We start from the raw sequence: 20,471 nt of genomic DNA on the forward strand, positions 1-20,471 counted from the left end.
CCGAGTGAACGCCCCCCCCCCCCCCCCCGCCATCCCTTACTTCGGGAAGCCCCCGGCCGCCCCCCGCTCACCCACCCAGGTCGTAGAGGGCTCCGAGCACCGCCTCCAGCCGCCGGCAGGGCTCCCTCGCCCCCATGGCCGCTGCCTTCCGCGGCGGGGCGGGCGGAGGCGCCGCTTGGTCCCGAGCGGCTGCCGTCAGCCCTAAGATGGCGCCGCCCATGGCGCGGCTCCTCCGCCCTCCCCCACGCCCGCCCCAGCGCTGCGGGCAGCGGGGCCGGGGCCGGGACCGGGACCGGGGCCGCGGCAGGGACCGGGGCCGGGGCACCGCGGGGCCATGGGGGCCGCAGCCGCAGCGGCGGGGTAGGGCGGGCGAGCGGGGCGCGGCGAGGCGCGGCGGCGGCGCTCCCGGCACCATGGCGGCGGCGGCGGCGGTGCCCGGGCGGGCGCGGCGAGGGACGCCCATGTACTCGGTAGGCTGCCCGCGGGGGGCTGCCCGCCTCGCCCCCTCCCCTGACCCGGCCGTGCTCACTCTGAAGCGCAGGGACGGCCCCCGGCGGCGCGGGGGGGGGCTTTGGGGCTGGCTGCGGGGCAGGGCGCCCCTTCGGGTTCCTGTCCCTGCTGGGATCGGGGCGAGGGGGCTGGAGAGAGGGGGGCGAGTCCCGGTGTCTGCAGAGATCCCCGAGCTTCGCTTCTGTGTCCCCTGGTGCCACACCGGTGCATCGTGAATGCTCCCATTTTACTGTTTTGAAGGCATAGGGAAAGCGGAGGTGTCCCAGGCTCCCACCGCTTCGTTTCTGTCACTGCCTGTGCCCCCGTAGCCACCTGCCCCGCCGGGTTCCCCGACTGGAGGGTCCCGGTTGTGGCTTCTCTCAAGGGGCTCTGTCCCGGCCTGCGCTGGAAGCCCCCGCAGCGCCTTGGCTGTGGAGCACGAAAGGAGCGATGCTCTTCTTCAGCCGCTGGCTCCCTCAGTGCTATGTCAGGCCAGGACACGGAAATAACTATTGCGGCGGGAAGAAATCCGTGGCAGGTCAAATCTAGAATCGTGAAATGGAGACGAGTGGCAGGGAGGTGACTTCTCCTTTGGCCGTGGCCTTTGTGAAGCCTCACTCACCGTGGACGCGTTGTGGAACGGCTGCAGCAGTGCAGCGGCTCCTGATGTGGCTGATGATACCGGGGCTGAGTGCTGGATTTCCTCCTTTTTTGTTGTTTCTTGTGTTCTTTTGCAGGGGGTTGCATGTTGTAGGATTTAAACTTTGGTGATTCCAAGAAATGTTGCTTAGATTTTCTGGGTAATGTCTTGTCACGTACTGATTTAAGCAGGTGCATGCTTAGAGCCGACCACTATTGCTGAGGCTATTTTGAGCTATCTTTTTCACTATTATAAGGCATAAGTGTTTTTTTTTTTCCTGTTTTATTTTTAATCAAGAGGGTTGATATAAGGTATCAAGGCAACCGATGACTAATACAAACTATTTCCAGTCTCCTTGTCAGTTTGTGGCTTACATGGCTCTTGCAAAATATCAGCCAGGTGAAAAGTATGGAAGAAGACAGATTGAAAGACAGATTGAAAACTGTAATACTAAACTTTCACAGTATCTTGTGCTGATGAATGGACAGGAGCTAAATGTTTGCTCTGTCCTCACTTTAAATGTCAGCTGCTTTTGATAATGTTGCTGATGTGGCTGTGGTCAACCGGCAGTGAAAGCTGACTCCCTCTCCCGAGGCTGAAAACCTGGCTGCTGCTGCTGGGCATTTTGCTTATCTGCTCCTGGTGTTCTCATGTGCGTTTGCTGGCCAGGCTTTCATGCTGAGGCCAGAGAAGGTCGCTCTAACAGCCTGTGAAGCAATGTGTTCTCTCCTTCGCTTTCGGACTGGTTCTGCACAGGTTGTATAGAGGGAGAGAAGACAAAATGAGTGGAAGGGGTGCCTGTGCTGCCCTTTGAGTTGTGCTGAAGAGGAAGACATGAGCATTTTTATCTTAGCATCTTCTTCTAATAAATGTGCTTAACCATAACTGTTTCCTTTGTGTTGCACTGAGCCTTGCTTGTCTGATGAACTGTTGCTGCTGTTCTGAAGTTTGGAGGAATATGATTTAAAGACTAAGGGGTCATTCATATTATCTGTGCTGTTAGAGGAGATAATAGGAGACATCCCTCTCCAGCACGGGGGATGTCTACTGACTCAAGGAGAAGAGTTTTGTCACTGACATTTCTACAGCGGGATGGATCCTCAACTAGCTCTGGATGCACTGCTAGCTTTCCTGCTTACTAGTGATGCTGGTCACTCAGGGACTGCACTCTCTTTATAACTCTGTGCGCACCATGTTGCGTTTTCGGTCTTCGTGTGGCTGGTAATAGTTTTCTGGTTCTGTTCCTACCCGGCTGTGTTTTCTGTACCTTATGTCCAAGGCTGGTGAAAGCCAGCACCAAGGTCCCAGACACAACTTAAAGCAGAAGGGATTATTTCTGGTGTCGATGATTGTGTTTTTATAATGTCATGCGTGTTATTGCATTCATGCAGCTGCAAGAGTAGGGATCAAAGCTGTTTCAGTTAATACCTCTTAAGCACGAGGAGGCTGGAGGCAAGGCATTTTAGCTTTAAAGCTTAGGTGTTTCCTCAGCCTCTTCCTGTTGGACAGAATTAAGTAATGTGGCATATGGTGATTTGGGGACCTTTGCAGAGGGAAATGGTTGTTTCTTTTGTCTTTGCTTTATTTTGGTTTTAGTTTCTAATTGCAGCATTGTTCCAAGCAGGCAATATTTGTTCATGCACTCAGAGCGTTGAATGGAGACATTATAGAAAGGTTAACAAAAAAAAACACATTGCAAAAATTTTGCACGGTATTATTTTACTGCTGTAGTCAAGCAGATCACTGAATCACTCGAGACGGTGTCTCATTCTTTATTTGTATGTTCCTAGCAGAAAGAGCTCACGTCAAAGAAAAGGGATGAGTTTGAAGATATCTTGGAGGAAAGGCGATTGTCCAGTGACTTGAGATATGCAATGAAATGTTATACCCCTGTGATCTACAAAGGACTTTCACCTTGCAAGCCAAATGCTATTAAAACTGCTGTTCTGCAGTCAGAGCAAGTTCAGTATGTTATCAAGCAGGTGAGCCGGAACACTGAGCTGTAAGACAAAGTAGATTGAACAGAGCCAAATTTTGTGTGGCGACGGGAAAAAATAAAAGTTACTGCTGGTCTTGTCAAACACCAGAGCTGTAGTTTGAAAGGCACTCCAATAAATCAGTAACTAGGGAGGCACACTCTTCTGGCAGGAAGAACAAATATTGGTTTACCAAAGAGTTGCCACTAAAGCTGTTGTGTCGTAGTGTTTTTATTTTCTGTATATGATACTTTACATTCAACTTAACCAATGTGCTTGACTTCTTTTTTTTCTCCTCCACTGTCCTTGATGCAGAGCAGGATTGTGAAAGATTCTGCTTAGTAGATGTTTTTGTACTTTGAGGATGTTTTGTAGCAATTTTATAGGCTAGTGATGTATTTATGAATTAGTCATTGATACATTCCCTAAAATGAGAGTTATATTTTGATAGAAATTTTTCAGACAAGTGTCAAGTGGTTAAAGGGAGTTAGTCCTGCCATTGCAATCTAGTTCTCAGCTTTGGACTAGAAATTACTGAAAGTATTGCTGGCCTCTAAACTGAGCTGTGCTGTTTGGGAAGCTTTTTCCCCTGTCACTCTTCCTCTTTCTTCCTACTCCATGTTCTGTAAAAGGCATGTTCCTCATTCCATAACAGAAAAAAACCCCAAACTTTTCAGCTAAATATTTCTATATTTAAGAGAGAATATAAATCTCTCCTCCTATATAAATAGAAGAGATGACCATTATTTAAGTCCGTTTTAAGAAACTTCAAAAGGGAATGTGTGTAAGAACAGAAAAAAAGAACATTGATATGCAAAGCTGGTAGAGACAGCGCTTTGTATGCATTTCAGCTAGTGATTGCTACAGTAATACATTACAAAGAAAATCAAGCTTGATAGGGCTGATGTTCTTCAGCCAAGTCTGAAAATCCAGTCCAAATGCACTTCAGAGATTTACTTGAATATCTCTAAAAACATAAGTTTCATTTTACTAGATAAAGAAAATTGCACGCAGCCTTCTTAGACCAATAATCTATGAAATATTCTTAGAACTGAACCTCCTCTGAAGAGGCTAAAATATTCAGATGGTGTGTTTGGGGGGGGGAAATGTTGCTCCCTACCCCCTGTTGGCAGCTAAGCTCACCATTGATTTTGAACAGCTTTAACTTGGCTTTTGCTTGCTGGTTAACAACAAACAGATTCTGTGAGATTAGATGTATGCCTATCCCATAAAATAAAATCTTGCTGGCTATTGCATTAGTGTTGGCATAATTGTTGTGGCACATTGAGCAGTGTGCACGGGCAAGGAGAAGGGAATCACATCTGACTGCTCTTTTGTTTGTTTTCTCTTTAGTTAGCAAAAGAGATGGGAGAATCACCTGATATTATTCAAGAAGAAGCCACAGAAATCCTGGATGAGATGGGTCACAGTATGCAATTAGGAGCTGTCAGATTTTTTGCCTTTACTCTGAGCAAAATATTTAAACAGCTTTTCCAGAGAGTTTGTGTGAATGAAGAAGGAATGCAGAGAGTGAGTACCGTTGGGGAAAAATAAAAAGGTATAATAATTTCATGCTGGTTGCTTAGGCAAAGACTCCCATCTTCACTTCCAGTAAAAAATACAAAAAAAAAAAAAGACTGCACTTGTGTTTATTGCAGCTTTTCTAAATAAAGAGGAGAAAAGACAGATGATACGTAAGTTTTTGAGGCAAACAGTCAGCATCGTTTTTTGTACACTTTTCCAAATGTTTCCTGTGGTAAGGAGATGTTTTGCATAAAGCATCTTGCAGCTTTTGCAGAGATTATACAGGCCTTCACTTGGGATACATTTGGCAATGAGGAATATACGATCTGTAAGATTTAAATATATATATTGCTTGTGCCATGTATTTTGATGCTTAGAAGGAATTTGCTTAAAACTTTTTAGTAGGATAAGAGTAATTGTGATCTTGCAAAAGTGAACTTTCACGTTACTTATGTTTGCATTTTTTTTCAAGAGGGTCATCATTAAAGGTAAGTAGTTGTCAAAAGAAGACACATGACTGTCATCCTCTTTCTCTTGTTGCTTTTTTTTCACTTCTGTAATTGTTTTGCCAGCTCTTTAGGGATCTGAATTCCTAATTTAAAAAAAAGAAAAAGTTCTCTGTATGACTAATTTTGATCAAGTGATTTATGAGATGTAAGAGATGAGAAACCTTTATTCAACAGTTTTGTTTCGAGAATACTTTGACCTCTTTTCTTTTAGCTTGGTTTGCCTTTTAAAATGGCAATTAATACAGTACATCCTGGAAGCAATTTCCATGTGGGGTGAAACATGATGATAGCTACCTGGGCAGTAGATAAATAGAAATGCTGGAACTGTTTCTGGAGGGAAAGAATGGTATGTGGCCAAGAATATAAAAAGTTAGAGTAAGTTTTTTATTGCCTAATTTTATGTGGCTGAGTGGGTTGGCAGTTCTGCAAAACCTTCATACGGCTAAGATCCATGAAACACTGTGTACCACTGTAAGATGTCTTAAGTTTGCCCCAGTCTGGTGGGGGTTTGTTGTCCCCTGTTTCATTGCAGGTTGTCACCCCTCTGGAGGAGGGTACAGTCCATGCCCTGCAAGACTTAACAATGTCAACCCTTACAGCCCCTACTGGGCTTCCCATTCCCATCAAAAGGGATTTGGATTGTGCCATCATGTAATGAGGTGGCCCTGTCTTTCGAGTCCTGTGGTGCCTACAAATCACAGGTTGCTATTCTGGAAACTACTGCTCCAAATTTCCTATGACTCCATGCTGAAAAAGATATAAAGTATGTGAACAGAGAAACCACCCTCATCAACAAATCAGCTTCTGTTTGTGTGAAGCCACGTGAAGGTCTGTATTTGCAAATTCCAACAGTTGTTCCACAAATATTGGAGCAATATTGTTTGTTCTGGTTTCATTTTTTCAGCTGCAGCATGCCATTCAAGAGCACCCAGTTGTACTGCTGCCCAGTCACCGAAGCTACGTAGACTTTTTGATGCTGTCTTACTTGCTATACACGTATGACTTGGCTTTGCCTGTCATTGCTGCAGGAATAGGCAAGTATGTTGTTTTAGCGGTGTTTTCAGGATTCAGAGTACTGGTAGCAATTGGTCTGGTATCTGCTGCTATAAATACTTGTGTTTAACTTCTGTTCCAAATACATTTTGTTAAAACCCGCTTGGGTTAGATGTTTGCAGTGTACGTGCCTCTCCTCTGTGTTGAGTGCCATCAAAAGTGAATTTTTTCATAGCAAGTTCAACCAGAAGCACCTCACCTGCAGACCCAAGGCTGGGCAAAGATAGGTGTTTGAAGCAGACTTTGATATTACTTTCCTCGCCCAGAAACAAGCAAAAACTTGGCCATGAGCTCCTGTGTACACAGAAGGTTTTGCAATACCTGATACAGTTTTAAGCACAATCATAGTAGCCAGATATGAAGTGCAAATCACCTTTTGCTAGTTGGTGGTGTGACTGACTCCCTCGAAAACATTGGCAGAACTTCATTATGCGAAGTGCTGAGAGCAGAGCTGGCTGAGAAACAGAACTGTATGTCAGAGGGCAAACTGTCCAGATTTTGAACATTGTTCTAAAGCAGATGAAGCTGGTTTTATTTGTGGGAAACGGTTATTGAAAACTAACAGTCAGTATCTTCTCAGTCAATGTGCTTTTTGAAACTCCTGTCTCTATGGCAGCCTGTAACCAAGAAGCCTGATCTTGGAAGTCAGGAGTGTCAACCAAGTCTTCTAAGCAGGCAGATCTTCCAAGCAGGCAAGCTAGCAAAGATCTGGGAACCTAGTACTCTCCTCTAGTTTACTGGATCATCTCTTTTAAAGACTGGGGAATGAATGAGCCTGGAATAAACAGATAAGATGCTCCTACCCCATGTGATTTTTGTCAGATTAACAAATTTTGCATTGCTTTCAGTGGAAAAATATGTGAAAATGCTCCCATCAACCTAAACTGCTTTCCATTTTCAGTAGATGATGTTTGATATCAGGAACTTTGTTTTGAGCCTCTCACAGAAAAGGTGTCACAGATTTTGGAATTGTGTTTTATTAAGTAAGCACCTGTAATGGTGAGAATTTGTGGGTATTTTTTTCAGGTCCATTTTATGCTTACCTTTCCTCCCATTAAAAAAAAAAATGGGGGCGGGGTGATTTATGCCATTTTTTGAAAATTTTCACCTAATGTTCTTCTGATGCTTTAATATAGATAGGACCAGATGGGATTTTTTCAAGGGTGCAGGCTAGATCGTTACTGTCTTTTCCAATTGGGAGATTAAGAATACCAGTAAAAAATCAGTGGAAGCTGGGAGAATGGTGAAGATGAGGTTCTGCTGATCTGTGAAGTAGGGGTATCTTGCCTTCTGTGTGATGCAGGTTAGCTTCTGGTGAATTCGGAATTTGATGTCTCATAGCTGCCTTTATCAAGGTGCTGCAGCTACTTACCTGCCACATATTATTCTGAAACTGCTCACGTGCTGACGTAGGTATTGGTGTAGTGCTTTGTTAACTTTTGGATTAGACCCACTATTAAGTTTGGAGCCTCAAAGTAGTAGCTACAGATACTAGTACTAAAAAAGATATTGCATGTGTGTATTATTTTAAGTTCCTCAGGTGAAAATACAGTTCTCTGATTGTAGTCGTGTACAACGTGTTGTTAGATGTTCACAAGATGTGGTACACAAACTAACTCAAGGTGGTACTTGTGCTGAGTCTCCTGATTGAGGAATAAGTGTCTCTGCTTTGTTAGTTGTTGTTTGGTTTCAGGTAGCATACACCTAGATCTGTGGGGATTTGCTGCTGTTGCCACCCAGGGTCCTGTAGCCAATTTCCTTTTATCTATTTTATATAGTGAGTGAATCTCCATTCTCAAATGTTTCATCGATTGAGGTCGCAAGAAGGCGGAAGCAGCAAATGGCCAGCTGCTGTGTAGACTCATTTTAAATACCTCATGAATAAATTTAATTGTTTCCTAGTTTTAGCAAGTTAAACACTGGTCGTGATTGCTTGAAACTAGAAGATTACCAAAAATTTTAGCTGATTTAGTCTACCATTCCTAAATTGATGAGTCAGGCTCTCAAATGGTATAATGTAACATAATTGGTTAGTTAATTTCCAGGGTTAATTTCTGTGTCTTCTGGGATACATTCAATGGTAACTGAAGATGAGTGAGTCAATGTACTTAAAAAAAAATAAATATATAGTCTTCATTATGGCTGAAATCTGGACATCTAAATTATTGAAACAAATTGCTCTAAGTGAATGCTCTTTCCAAAAATAAAATATAAAACACTGAAAGCATATTATAACATGACAATCACATCTTCCAAGTATTTACAACAGAATCCTTGAAAGAGATCTCCTTTATCCTGGTAATTGAATCACTTTATTACATAAATTGTTTGATTCTACTGAAAGATATTAATCAATAAGTTTTGTGTTTGTGGTCTTGTTTTTTGTTGGATTGTTTTTCAGATTTCCTAGGAATGAAAATAGTTGGTGAGCTGCTGCGAAGGGCAGGTGCCTTTTTCATGCGGCGTTCCTTCGGTGGGAACAGGCTCTATTGGGCAGTTTTTGCTGAATACGTAAAAACAATGTTAAGGGTAAGTAAATTACTGAACTCTCAAAGTGTATGCTTAAGAAATACTGTATTGCGGTGATTCATGTTAAATGTGCATGATGTAGGCAGGAGATTGAAAGTCTTCACCGTGATCTGAGGAAATGGATTTTACCTTAGAATTCATGTAGGTGAAGAGCATGTTTGCTGTCTCTTCCTGCAGTTCATCAGTGGGCGGTAAACAAATTGTTGATCTTCAGTTGCTTTGGCTCATGTGCCCATATCTCATAACAGACAAAATATTTTTTTTAATTTAGCTATATGTTGTGGCAAATACAATAGATGAATACAGACTTTGAAATGGCTGAAGTTAGAGATGCATGGCTTCCATTAAAAAAACTGCTTACATTTTAAGTACTTAAAATTGTTTGTGGGCAGTAAAGATGAAATATTTTTGTTTCTGACAAGCTTTTTTTTGTTTGTTTTACTTTTGTAGAATGGTTATGCCCCAATTGAGTTTTTTCTTGAAGGGACAAGAAGCCGCACTGCCAAGACTCTGACTCCAAAGTTTGGTAGGTTTGTTGAAAACTTGGAACTTTTTATGATTAATAATGTTTTCCTTAGTGGTTATGTTTGTCCAAAGTTCTTCAGATAGGAAGGGATGTTGAAGTGGTGGGAAATTGGTAAAGTCTGTCAGAGTAGTGGAAAACACTATAGTTTGATTTCCAAGGCCAAATAAAGAAGGGCAATACATGCCTCTTGCACTCTGCTGCTTTCTCTCCCATTGTGTATATAATTGCATAACTCTTCCCTCTTTCCTTTCTGGAAAGTAGGCTTCCCCTTACCTGCACAGAAGTATTTTAAGCTAACTGTTTGTAAAAGACCTGGGGAATCTTTAGAAAGATGATGATATGCAAGTGCAGATAAGTGCTATTGAAAAGAGCACAAACAGCTGTCCACATGCATTGCTTATATTTACCTTCTGTTTTAAAGCTTGGACAGTGTCTTCTGCTTCTGCTTAGTGAAAGAGAGAACAAACATAATGTTCACTTATTTACAGTTTCTGAAACTTATTTAACTTTGAAAAAGATATCTTGCAGCTGCTTTTCCCTTCTTGAAAAAGACAAGCGTTTCACTTTTTTTTTTTTAATCCAATTTGCAGGTCTTCTCAGTATTGTGATGGAACCATTTTTTAAACGTGAAGTCTTTGACACGTACCTTGTTCCCATCAGCATCAGCTATGAGAGGATATTAGAAGAATCTCTCTATGCATATGAGCTCCTAGGAGTCCCAAAGCCCAAAGAATCTACATCTGTGTGTAAATTCCTTAAGAACAGAAAATAGGTGGATGTATATACACCCTGCAGCACTAAAATTTTATTTTTGCTCCTCCCATTTTTTTAGGGGTTGTTAAAGGCCAGAAGGATCCTCAGCGACAATTTTGGTACCATACACATCTACGTTGGCCAGCCGGTGTCACTTAGAACGTTGGCTTCTGGGAGAATCAATCTATGCCCATATAACTTGGTTCCCAGGTATTACATCTTTCTGTGGTTTATGCACAGGAAAAACATTTGTTTAGTCCTCACCAATGTAAAAATAATTAAGAAGTTATTTTTTTTTACTTTGGTTTTGATTTTTCTCCCTTCCTGTCCATTTGACCACTGAAGATGTTTTGTCTGCGCTCAGAGTTATCATGCTTCTGACTGGCTGTTTCTGAACAAAAAAAGCGTTTCTGAACATGTTGAGAACATGCCATTTTAAAAGTTTATGGTGATGTATCAGTCAGGCAAAGCTTTGTTTTCTGAGAATTCAGTGGTTTTGTTACTTAAAAATCTACTTTCTTTCCCTTCTTGCTTTATTACTGCAAACAGTTATGTGATTGTGTACCAAGAAGCTGCAGCTATGGCTGGATTGGGTGGGTTTGCAATTTGTTACAACAAAGTTACAACAAAAAAGTTACAACACTTTTGAATGTTTTTGAGAATAGCACGTGTATAGCATCAATACAGAGTTCTGTTTCAAATATTTTTGTGAATCTACTCACATTTTTCTTTGTACTACGTAGTCCATAGGTAGAATTACCCTCCAGGTGTTCGGTGCTGTAAAGTAATTAGGGATCTGGGAGCAATACAGAAGAAATCTGGAATATAAATCACCCTCTTCCCTATTTTGGAGCTTTTTAACCTTGAGCTGCATGGTTCTTTTCAGACATCTTCCACAAAAGCCGTCTGAGGATATCCAAGAATTTGTCAGTGATGTGGCGTATAAAATGGAGCTCCTGCAAATTGAAAACATGGTTTTGAGCCCGTGGGTGCTAGTTGCTGCTGTCCTGCTCCAGAATTTGCCAGCTATGGATTTTGAACTTCTAATAGAAAAGACCCTGTGGCTGAAAGGCTTAACACAGACTTTCGGAGGTTTCATTGAATGGCCTGGTATGCACATAAAGTGTTATTTCTATTTCTTTGTTTGTTTGTTTATGGAGGATAAATTATTTTTATGTGGAAGCAGTGTATAGTGACAACGTTACAGATTGTTTTCATGGGTGCTGAGTCATTTAGGATTTTAGGATATGCCAAAAATGATGCTAAAATAGAAGGGGTTTTGCCTTAGGGCTGTAGAAGATGCTACTCTGAAAAACAGTTAGGTTGAGGCAGGCCAGGTATTTTACTGTTATTTCCTGAAGCATGGAATGAGGGAGAAATTATAGGCTGCTTATAATGTCTTTCTGAAGGCTGTCTTAAGTCCTAGGCAATTAATTACCCAGTTTGCAACAGTACCTCAGTAAAATGCTACATTTGTTGCTTGATATTGGCTATGAGTTGGTACTGTGATAAAGAATTAGCCTAAACAAATGTGTGAAATAAATAAAACCAAAACTATACTTTGACTATTTTTAAATTTGACTTCATTCTTTTGGGGATGCAGTGATGACTTTTGAGGTAGTGGCTTCTGTGTTTTTATATTATACACACACATACATAAAAATATATTTGTGTGGAAAGGTTGATTCTTCTTCGTCTTCTGAACAATTGTTTTAGGCATCTCCCTTTGAGCCAAGGTGACACAGGTAATTTGTTTTGGAGCCTCAGGACATAAGTGGATAAGCGGGCAAAGAAAAATAGTGTGTGGTGCAAATACTTTTTCACTGTAGGTATATTTAAACTATGGATCTCTGCTTTTGTAGTCATGTGTATAATCAGGGATCACTCTCAGTATTGCAACAGAGAAATACGAGCAGGCCACAGTTATAACAGAAATACCACTTCCCCTTTCAGGTAGCTTCACTGTAGTAAATGAGGACGCAGTCTGCTCCTGCCAGACTGTGAAAGGAAAAATTTCATGGTGTTTAAACATCATTTAGAATCTTACTGCACAGTAAACTGAAGAACATACTGCATTTGGGTTTGCTTATTTATTTTGTTTTCTTAGTAACAATGAATAAACTTTTGCTCTAGTAGAGTTGTAGTCAGAGAATGGAAAATAGGTAAGGTATAGAGATAGAGGCAATAACTGAGCAGATTTTGTCTGAGTGCATTGGCCCTGCACTAGCTGTCATTTGCATAGAAACAGGGTTTGTTGTTTGTTTGTTTTGAATTGTCAATTATTTGAAAGAATAAATAATTTTAAAGGTTAGTTTGGAGGCGTCATCATGTCAGCAGCTACATGCATCCTGTCTGTTCTTCTATCTCCAAACAGCTAGCTGTTCCTCCTGCTACCGTGCTGCTTGGTTGTTACAGGCAGAACATTTGCTTAGGTATTAGAAATTTTATATTAAAAACAGGAACTGAAAAATGACTCGCTCACGCTTCTTATTACACTGAGAAATATGAAAATGTTGGCAAAGCTGGAATGCAGTAGGCTGAAGGAGCAAATAAGGTGCAAGGAGGTTCTATGTGAAAGCTAGCATAAGGGGAAAATATATTTTTGTCTTCCAGTCAAAGTCTGCAGTGATTTGATATGCGTGTATTGCTCTGATCACGTAAATGGTATTTTCATGTTCAGTTAACAGTTTTTATTGCTTCTTTCCTTGCTTGCTAAAGAGTTCACAATGCAGGGAATTTTGGTAGTGTTTAAAGCCTAAGATATTCTAAAAAAGATGACTGTATTTCAAGACTTGAGGTGCTGTTCTTTATCTGCCTAAAGTTCTTTGAAGGACTTTCTTCTTTATAGAAAATAACAAACCCATAACCCACCCAGTTCCTTGCTTTAGACTTTTAAAAAGGATTTTAATGAAACAAGAATATACTTGGGTTTAAGTGCAAGCTATTTCCTTTTTGAGCAGGTATGTTATGCAATGACCCTTCTGTTAGGATTTTCTTAAACTTAATTATGATGAGGAGTTCCTTGTTTATGAGAGTTGAGGAAAAAAACTTGTGCATCTGATTCAAAAATTACAGTGTCAGAAATTCCTAAGTCAAAGTGTTTCCTTAATGATGATTGTTTCCATCAAGTAGTTCTAACCTCTTTTATTTGGAGGCGCAGAATCTTTGTTCCAGAGACAAAGGATTTACTTGTTATTGTTAGCAAGTGGAAGAATTTAAAGTGCTGTAATGACAGAAATGTCTGAAATTTGTTCTCTCCATTGCATACAATGCCTGGGCTGAGAACACTTTTCTAACTGAATATTTGATGTAATAATTGGTCCTAAAAATAAAGCTTAACGAAATACCAGCATACTTTAGACAGTATCAACAGAGACATATTCTCTTTTGCATCATCCTGAATCTTGCATTTTCTTGCTAGATAATCTTTGTGCCAAAAAAGCAGTTATGTCTGCCCTCGCCCTGCATTCCAACATTGCTCGCCTCGTCAATGGCCACGTGGTCCTCAATGACAAAGGAGAGGAAGATGGAGCCGTAGGGGAAATTGTCTTTAAGCGAGCTCTGGCCATCCTCATGTGTGGTACCTACAGAAACCAGTTGCTGAATGTCTTCGTGCGTCCCTCTCTGGTGGCACTTGCCTTGCAAATGACGCGCAGCTTCAGGAAAGGTACGTTTGGGTAGCTCGGGGAGCCCAGTGGCTTCGCTCCCTCTCGTGTCCTCCATGAGAGGAGCAGGAGGTTCCTGTGGTTGACAGTGGGGGCTACTTGACAACGTTGTGCCAGAATTCTGAATAAGGTCCTGTGACATAAAGTGGGTGTGTTGGGAGGGGACTTTTTTTTTTTTTTTGCCGTTTTTGTTTACCCCTTGATACCCTTGAAGGGAGGCATATTCTGGTGAGACAGCAGATATGAGATGATTCCAGTTCTTGTTTACACTGTTCTGCAGTCCAGAAGTAGTTGAGTTTAGAAAAATGTATTTGGGAGTGCTTGGGTTGCTTCCCTTGCAGTATACATTATGAAACTGCCAGAGGGTAAAATGGCCCCAAAAGTGGCAAAAATCACCTCATGTATTTCAGCTGTTAAATAAAACTGTGCTTGGAAGTGTCTCCTGCCTTTCTAGCAAGGCTTCATTTCATGCCAATGTAAAATAACCTACAACCATTAAGTTCCTTGTTTTGTTGGCATTTAGCAGACCTGCTTTTTAGGTTACAAGTTACACACAGCTCACATTCACATACAGTGCAGCCAGTTCTCAGCCTTTTTTCTCTTCTCAGTGCTGTTCCTGAAGTGTTTCAGTGCTTTCCGATACTCATTAAGTAAAATTTCAAAATATATGCCTTGGTTTTGCGCAGCATCTCATTATATGATACTTAATGCATGTTCTTAGAAGCTACGGTCCCCTGTTCTTTCTTTCGGTAAAATCTGAATTGAGTACTTTGACTACTTCCTGTTTCACTGGGGTGATTTCTGTTGTATATGTACTTGTGGTTTTAATGTCAAGTTCAAATTTTATTTGGAGTAGATATTCTCTCTCAGGAATAATAATAGAGAGTAAATATTCTCCCTAAAATAAGGAATAAATGGCTTTTCGATGGCATCCTTTTAAATTATGTTTTTTAAAACAACAATACTTTACAATATTTTTTTTTTTCAGAGGAAGTCTACAGCTGCTTCAGCATCTTGAGAGATGTGTTCTCTGATGAGTTCATCTTCTTTCCTGGTATTTCATTGAAGGTAAAAACATCCTTTATACAAAGTTGGTGATCGTCCATAGCACAGTCAGCACAGCATCTGATTTTGGGGCTCTGCTTAACAAATGCCTTGTGATAAATACCTACAGAGATATCAGCTTGATCTGTAAGTGGGAGGGAGAACTTAAAAGAGGGTCAGAGTGGAGGTAGTCATTAGGTTAGTTGCAAAACATTGTGTGAATCCACAAGGTTGCACATGCAATCTATTTTTAATTCCTCCAGTGTGTATTTAAAAAAAAAAAAAAGCCTGAAACTTCCTAGTTCTGAACTATTAAAGTGAGCTGTAGCAGAAGTTTGGCTTTTTTGTGTAAAACTACCAATCTTCTAGAATGGATATAAAAATAAGTAGAGCAGTCTTTTTTTATTTTTTTTATTAACGAAGTGTAAATACTGTCCTGTTCCTCTGCAGTTATGAAAGAGACGTTAGGCTGTGAAGAAAAAAGTGTTAACGTAGGTCTAATTGGATTCTTTCACAGAGTGGGTATGTTCTGTCAGCACAGAAGCAGAAGAGCAGTTTTCGTTGAGGTTATAGCAGGGTCATTTTTCCTTAAAGCTCTTGCAGACTGTGTAGCAGAGGGGGCACTGCTGCTCTTTCAAAAAGTTAAACTATGGGTTCTATACCAATTAATGATCAACCATTGTATGTCCTTGTTATCTTTGACAAATAGAGTATGCAGTTCTAAATTTAAGTCCTTATTGTCTTCTGGTTGATTATAGTGCTTCTAGTGCAGCTGTGATGGGCTGCTTTGTGTAGCACTATACGTGTGGTCTGTGATGGTGGGGCTGCCGGAGCACTGTGCCAACACCCAGTGCTGCGTGTGTTAAAGCACATCTCTGTACCACCTCTCCTCGAATGTGCAGCATGGCCGTATCTACCTCTGTAGCATTTATGTAGCAGCGAGTGTTCCTCTTATACCTTGAAATCTGAATGTTACAGTGCATATGTAAACTTTTTTCTAATATGTAGTGTTGATGGCTTTGAGCCCTTTTAGATTTTTATTACTGGCATTTACAGTGTCTCATGTAGATTCAGATATTACACTATGAGCGCTAGGAAGGAAGTACTTATAGTAAAACCTGATTTAAACCTCTGCAGATGAAATCTTACAGAGCTAAGAAGGTACAGCCTGTGAAGGTTTCTGAAGCGAGAGCCTTCCTAATTGCACAAGTGTCCCTAGCAGAGTCTTAGGGAAGCTTGGGTTGCATTGCTTGAAAGCAGCTTCCCCTCATTCCACCCGCCTTCCCATATCAGCATTACTGAGACAAAGCCAGTATTGTTCACGCGTGCAGCCTTGTTACAGCACTCAGTGTGTCTGCACGCTCTCCGAAAACAGCTGGACACAGAAAAGATGTGAAAACTGCAGGCAGTACTTTGCTCCCTGCAGGACTTGCCGCGTCAGTTTGTACGCATCCTGCAGGGTTGGACCTGGCTCTGGTCCAGCCAGCTTGAAACGCAGGTGAGCACAAGTTTATTAGTGAAAATTGGTTTAACATCGTACCCAATACAAACTGGTGCAGGTGCAGTTTTTATTTGGGATTAAAACAGATTAAATATGATTTTTATCAAATGTTAAGGCTAAATATCTGATAGCAATATTTAATTGTGATCTTTCCTGCATTAAAAAAAAAGATAATTTTCATAAGAATATTCAGGATTTGTGACTATATTAAAATCTGAGCAAGCCACCCCTCTAGTCATCCACGTGTCTATCATGTCCGTTCCCTCCCCCCTCTTCTCCTCTGGTAATGGAAGGAAAATAGTTTTGTCACTGACGTTTCCATAGTCTGTAACTTTTGGCCATTGTGTTGCTTTTTTTTTTGTAGATAACAGGTCAGTGAACTATGTTATCACTTATCACTAACAGTGTGTGTGAGATAAAAGCAAGCCCTGACTTAAAAAAAAAAATAAAAAAAATCTGCCACTATCACCAAACAAACAAAACAAACAAAGTCCCTAAAATAGACAACTTGTCCGTATTCTGACAAAACCCAGGGGAATACAAGCTGGCTGTTACAATAGCAACCACAGCCTCTTCCTAAGGTCCTAGGCCTGTTGTGCTTCCAGATTTGCTCTGTTTAAGATCATGTTCCCACTGCCTTTTTAGAACGGTATTTCTGGTATACAGGAAAATTTTGGTTCATGTCTCCAGAGAACCAAAGTGAGAAATGGAAGAAGTGTCATGCTCTGTTTTCTGTTATTGTGGTTTTGTTTTGGCTTGTTTTTTTTGTGGTTGGTTGGTTGGTTTTGTGGGAAAAGGTCTCTGCACTTGCCGTAGAGGTTAACATTTCAGTTGCGGTTCTCTCTCCCAGGATTTCGAGGAAGGATGTTTTCTACTCACAAAATGTGATGCGATTCAAACAACTCAACAGGAAATCTACCCCACTGACAAAGGAAGTGTTATAGTATCTTTCTTGTCAGCTATGTTCAGACCTTTTGTGGAAGGTTATCAGGTATGCTGTTTTCCAAAAAATTATCTTTTTTATCCTGTGTTTTATACGAAAAGTAGTAGAGTAGTGATAGTTCTGCAGTACAAATAGCGACTGTTCCCACGGCTGGGGAATGGAAGAGTTGAGAAATAGCAGTAACAGGTATCTTAACATCACCTTCCCTCCAGGAACCTGATTTCAGCTTTTGGCTCGGACTTTTCAAAATGACTAAAGCAGTAAGCTGCTTTGTAACGTGACGAGCTATTGTGGGTTTACAAGCTTCACAGGGAGTATGCTGCTGGCAGGCTCCGTTGCTCTTTCGCAGAGGAACTCTTGCTTAATTCATTTTGTGGGCTGTCCTGCCACACGCAGAAATGAGTTTATATCTCATATCTGGTAGGGTTGTTTTTGTGTTTTTTTTTTTTAGAATCGTTAATTCCATTGGTTTCTCTGTAAATTCTTTTTATTTTTTTCCAAAAGGTTTTAATACGGCTAAACACACTTACAATCCTGTAATACGTAACCTGTACAAAAATAGGAGGCTAAAATCTCTGATATGTCAGCATAACATTGGTGGGAATGTAGATGTTTGAACCTGGTAGATGAGGGAACTGCTAATGATCTGGTGTACGACTTAAGCTGGTCTGTACTGATTTGCCTGATTTTACTCCTATCTGTAAAACAGATAATGCTTTAATAAAACTATACTGGGTTTGATTGCAAGAACAGAAATGTTAAATTGATGTCTAAGGTAACCATTGCAGTAATGAATGCTGAATCTTCTTTTAATATTAAGATTCTCATGCATGCTAAACAGTAATAAAATTTTCAGATGTGCTACCTACTGATACTTCTTGAGTTCCTCTCCTAACTTTTCAAAGTGCAATAACATTACCTCCTTATGGGGACATGTTTGTTTGTAACTAATAACAAATTGACAATCACAAGGAAAGAAGTGCTGATGTTTTTTTTTTTTTAAATGTTAGTTAATTTTCAGATACCTATCAAAGGAAACAAAAGAAGCCTTTACAGAGAAGCAATTTGTACCTGGAGTCCGCAACTTTGTTTTTCAGCTTCTTGAAAAGGGTGCGTACAGCTGTCATGCAATATGATTTTACAAACTTAACCTGTTAATGGACAGTGGTAACATTTTTGATTTGTTTTTTCTGCTTTCTCTGTAGGGAATACGCAGTGTTACGAAGCACTATCTTCTGACATGCAGAAAAATGCCTTAGCAGCTCTCGTGCAACTGGGTGCAGTGAAGAAGAAGAAAATGTAAGTAACACAGGCTTTTTGGTATATAAAAGACAATGTGCGGTCTTACTGGAAATTCTTAATGACTGAGCTATTAGCATTAAGCAGTACAGCAGACACCTGATGCCCTGAACATCAGTCAGCTGAAGGCTGATTGGATTTACCTGAGTTGTGGTGAAGACCCAGGTAGTTCCTTTCTGTATGCATTGTGGAAACAGCATGGCAGCCCTTAGAGTGAAAACACCCCCGCGGGACCCAGCAGCAGAATTCAATACTCACTGGTGGGCTTCTTCTGACTCCCTTTTCTAAACCTTCTGGTTTTCAAAACCTTTAGCAGGGCTTTGATAAGCAAATAGAACAGCCCTGCTTATTCTGTGTGTTATAATAAGCCTCATCAGGCAATGTAAGCAATTACCAGGAACAGTACTACTTTTTCATGTGTTTTGGCACTGACATCTCAAATCAATTCACATGAAAGCTTAGACGTTAAAGTTATTTAACGCAGTTCCCAGGCCTAAGATTAAACGACAGCTATAGTTATATAGAAACATGGTCACATATATTTCATGTTATCAGATTAATTTGTGTTGAGGTGGTACTTCTTACGTTTAAAAGTATAGCCGTAGAAGACCCTGCTACACGTCCCCACATTGTCTTGACTATTTCACAGAACAGTATTGGCAGCTGATGGCCCTGAGCTATTTTCTTATGTGTCTGTTCAGGAAATGAATTGGTTAAGGTTTGTATTGCTCTTGGAAAGCACACAAAGTGCCGTTGTTGTAGGTCCCCCTGCTATGTCATTGTGCTACATAAATGTCTGTGGCTGAATTCCCCTTTCAAGTAAATGGAATAAATCAAGTGCAGCAGATTTTGAGATCAGCTGAAGGTTTGATTCAGTTTCAGAGATAGAGTCTTGAAAATTGTACAATTGAAAACAAACAAACAAATATTCTCGCGGTTATCCCCAATAAAAACCAAGGGAAGACAGACTCAGTGTAAACGAGAGGAAAGATAAACCCTAACAATCCTTGAGTACAAAGGTCTGCTGTGACCTAAAAATTGGTAAGTATGCTGGTAGGATGAAGAATATGATGACATTATGAAAATGTTTAATTCAGATTATTTGTGTAGAAATGACTGAAATAAGAGATATCCATTGAAGTTATTTGTTTTAACTGTAGGTCCAATGGATTCACTTACAATGTAAATCAAGAGGCTGTTAATAAAATCCTGGACGTGTTTGGTAAGTGTCGTGAGCGGTCTCTAGTTCATTTGAAGATAACTTTTCAAGTTACAAATGAGTTTGGACAACGAACATACATGTTAGACCTGCTGTTTTTTCCTAATAGTTCCTCAGAATCATCTGCATAAAAATACTAATGATATTTTTACAGTACTTCTTCCTGTGTAGCTGACTGCAGCTTTGAATCTCTCTCCCTTCTTTTGAAATACTGTGCAACAAAATGACCAAAAAAAAGTAAATCAAAAGGAACTTTAATGGAGTAGCTGCAAGTAAGTGATTACTTTTTCTTCTTTTTGTCAGATGCCAGGATACCTGTACAGAAGCCTGTGGCTGCAAGACTCTAAGTGGTTTTTGATGCTGTGACGGGACGTAAGTACCTGCTGGGGGCACAGACCACCGCCGAAGCGGAGCGGGGATGGCAGCAGACCAACTTCACGTCTTGTCCGTCTGTCTGGGCGTTGTCAGCGTGCCAACGTGCGAGGCAGGAGCGGGTGCCAAGGCTGTGGAAGGGTGGTCTTCACCTGGGGTACTTCCCCTAACTGCTTAGAGACTGCTGCCTCCGGTGGTTAGAGTTGTATTTGTATACTCACCTGTGGTTTGCTTTTTAAAATGGATTAAACCTTTTTTTTTGGATACCTATTTAAAGAGAAGCGCACAGTAACGGCTACTTAAATACATTTTTTTAGACTCGTAACGAGTAACGTGGTCGGTCTCAAATATTTCCCTGGAGCGAAGCTGTAACGGGGGAACTGAAGGCTGAACATTAAAACGAGCATTCAGACAAACGCGTTGCCGGCT

General features: G+C 40.9%; 1 protein-coding gene across 2 annotated transcripts; it reads left to right on the forward strand.

Annotated features, from left to right (window-relative positions):
* Positions 1–80: 80 nt before the first annotated feature.
* Positions 81–20,369, forward strand: GNPAT (glyceronephosphate O-acyltransferase). Of its 2 annotated transcripts, none has more exons than XM_080585206.1 (16): positions 81–470; positions 2,920–3,111; positions 4,459–4,635; positions 6,043–6,172; positions 8,593–8,720; positions 9,171–9,246; positions 9,837–9,988; positions 10,079–10,209; positions 10,886–11,109; positions 13,421–13,666; positions 14,653–14,732; positions 17,060–17,200; positions 18,163–18,262; positions 18,358–18,451; positions 19,612–19,673; positions 19,974–20,369. In XM_080585206.1, exons 1-16 carry the CDS (start codon positions 135–137, stop codon positions 20,015–20,017), a joined length of 2,313 nt encoding a protein of 770 aa, XP_080441332.1. In that variant the 5' UTR covers positions 81–134; the 3' UTR covers positions 20,018–20,369. The 2 variants fall into 2 exon arrangements, with proteins under 2 accessions (XP_080441332.1, XP_080441333.1); XM_080585207.1 differs by having other exon boundaries at positions 2,923–3,111.
* Positions 20,370–20,471: the final 102 nt, after the last annotated feature.

Source organism: Anser brachyrhynchus, assembly GCF_964034855.1.
Source record: "Anser brachyrhynchus genome assembly, chromosome: 3".
In the NCBI taxonomy this organism is placed as follows: Eukaryota; Metazoa; Chordata; class Aves; order Anseriformes; family Anatidae; genus Anser; species Anser brachyrhynchus.

What these genes read in the sequence shown, in the direction of transcription:
- GNPAT (XM_080585206.1), top strand. Translation starts at nt 135, where the DNA reads ATGGCCGCTGCCTTCCGCGGCGGGGCGGGCGGAGGCGCCGCTTGGTCC. An exon ending in CTTTTGTGGAAGGTTATCAG is followed by an intron (nt 17,201 to 18,162) that starts GTATGCTGTTTT and finishes TTTAAATGTTAG; the next exon opens with TTAATTTTCAGATACCTATC. An exon ending in TAAAATCCTGGACGTGTTTG is followed by an intron (nt 19,674 to 19,973) that starts GTAAGTGTCGTG and finishes TCTTTTTGTCAG; the next exon opens with ATGCCAGGATACCTGTACAG.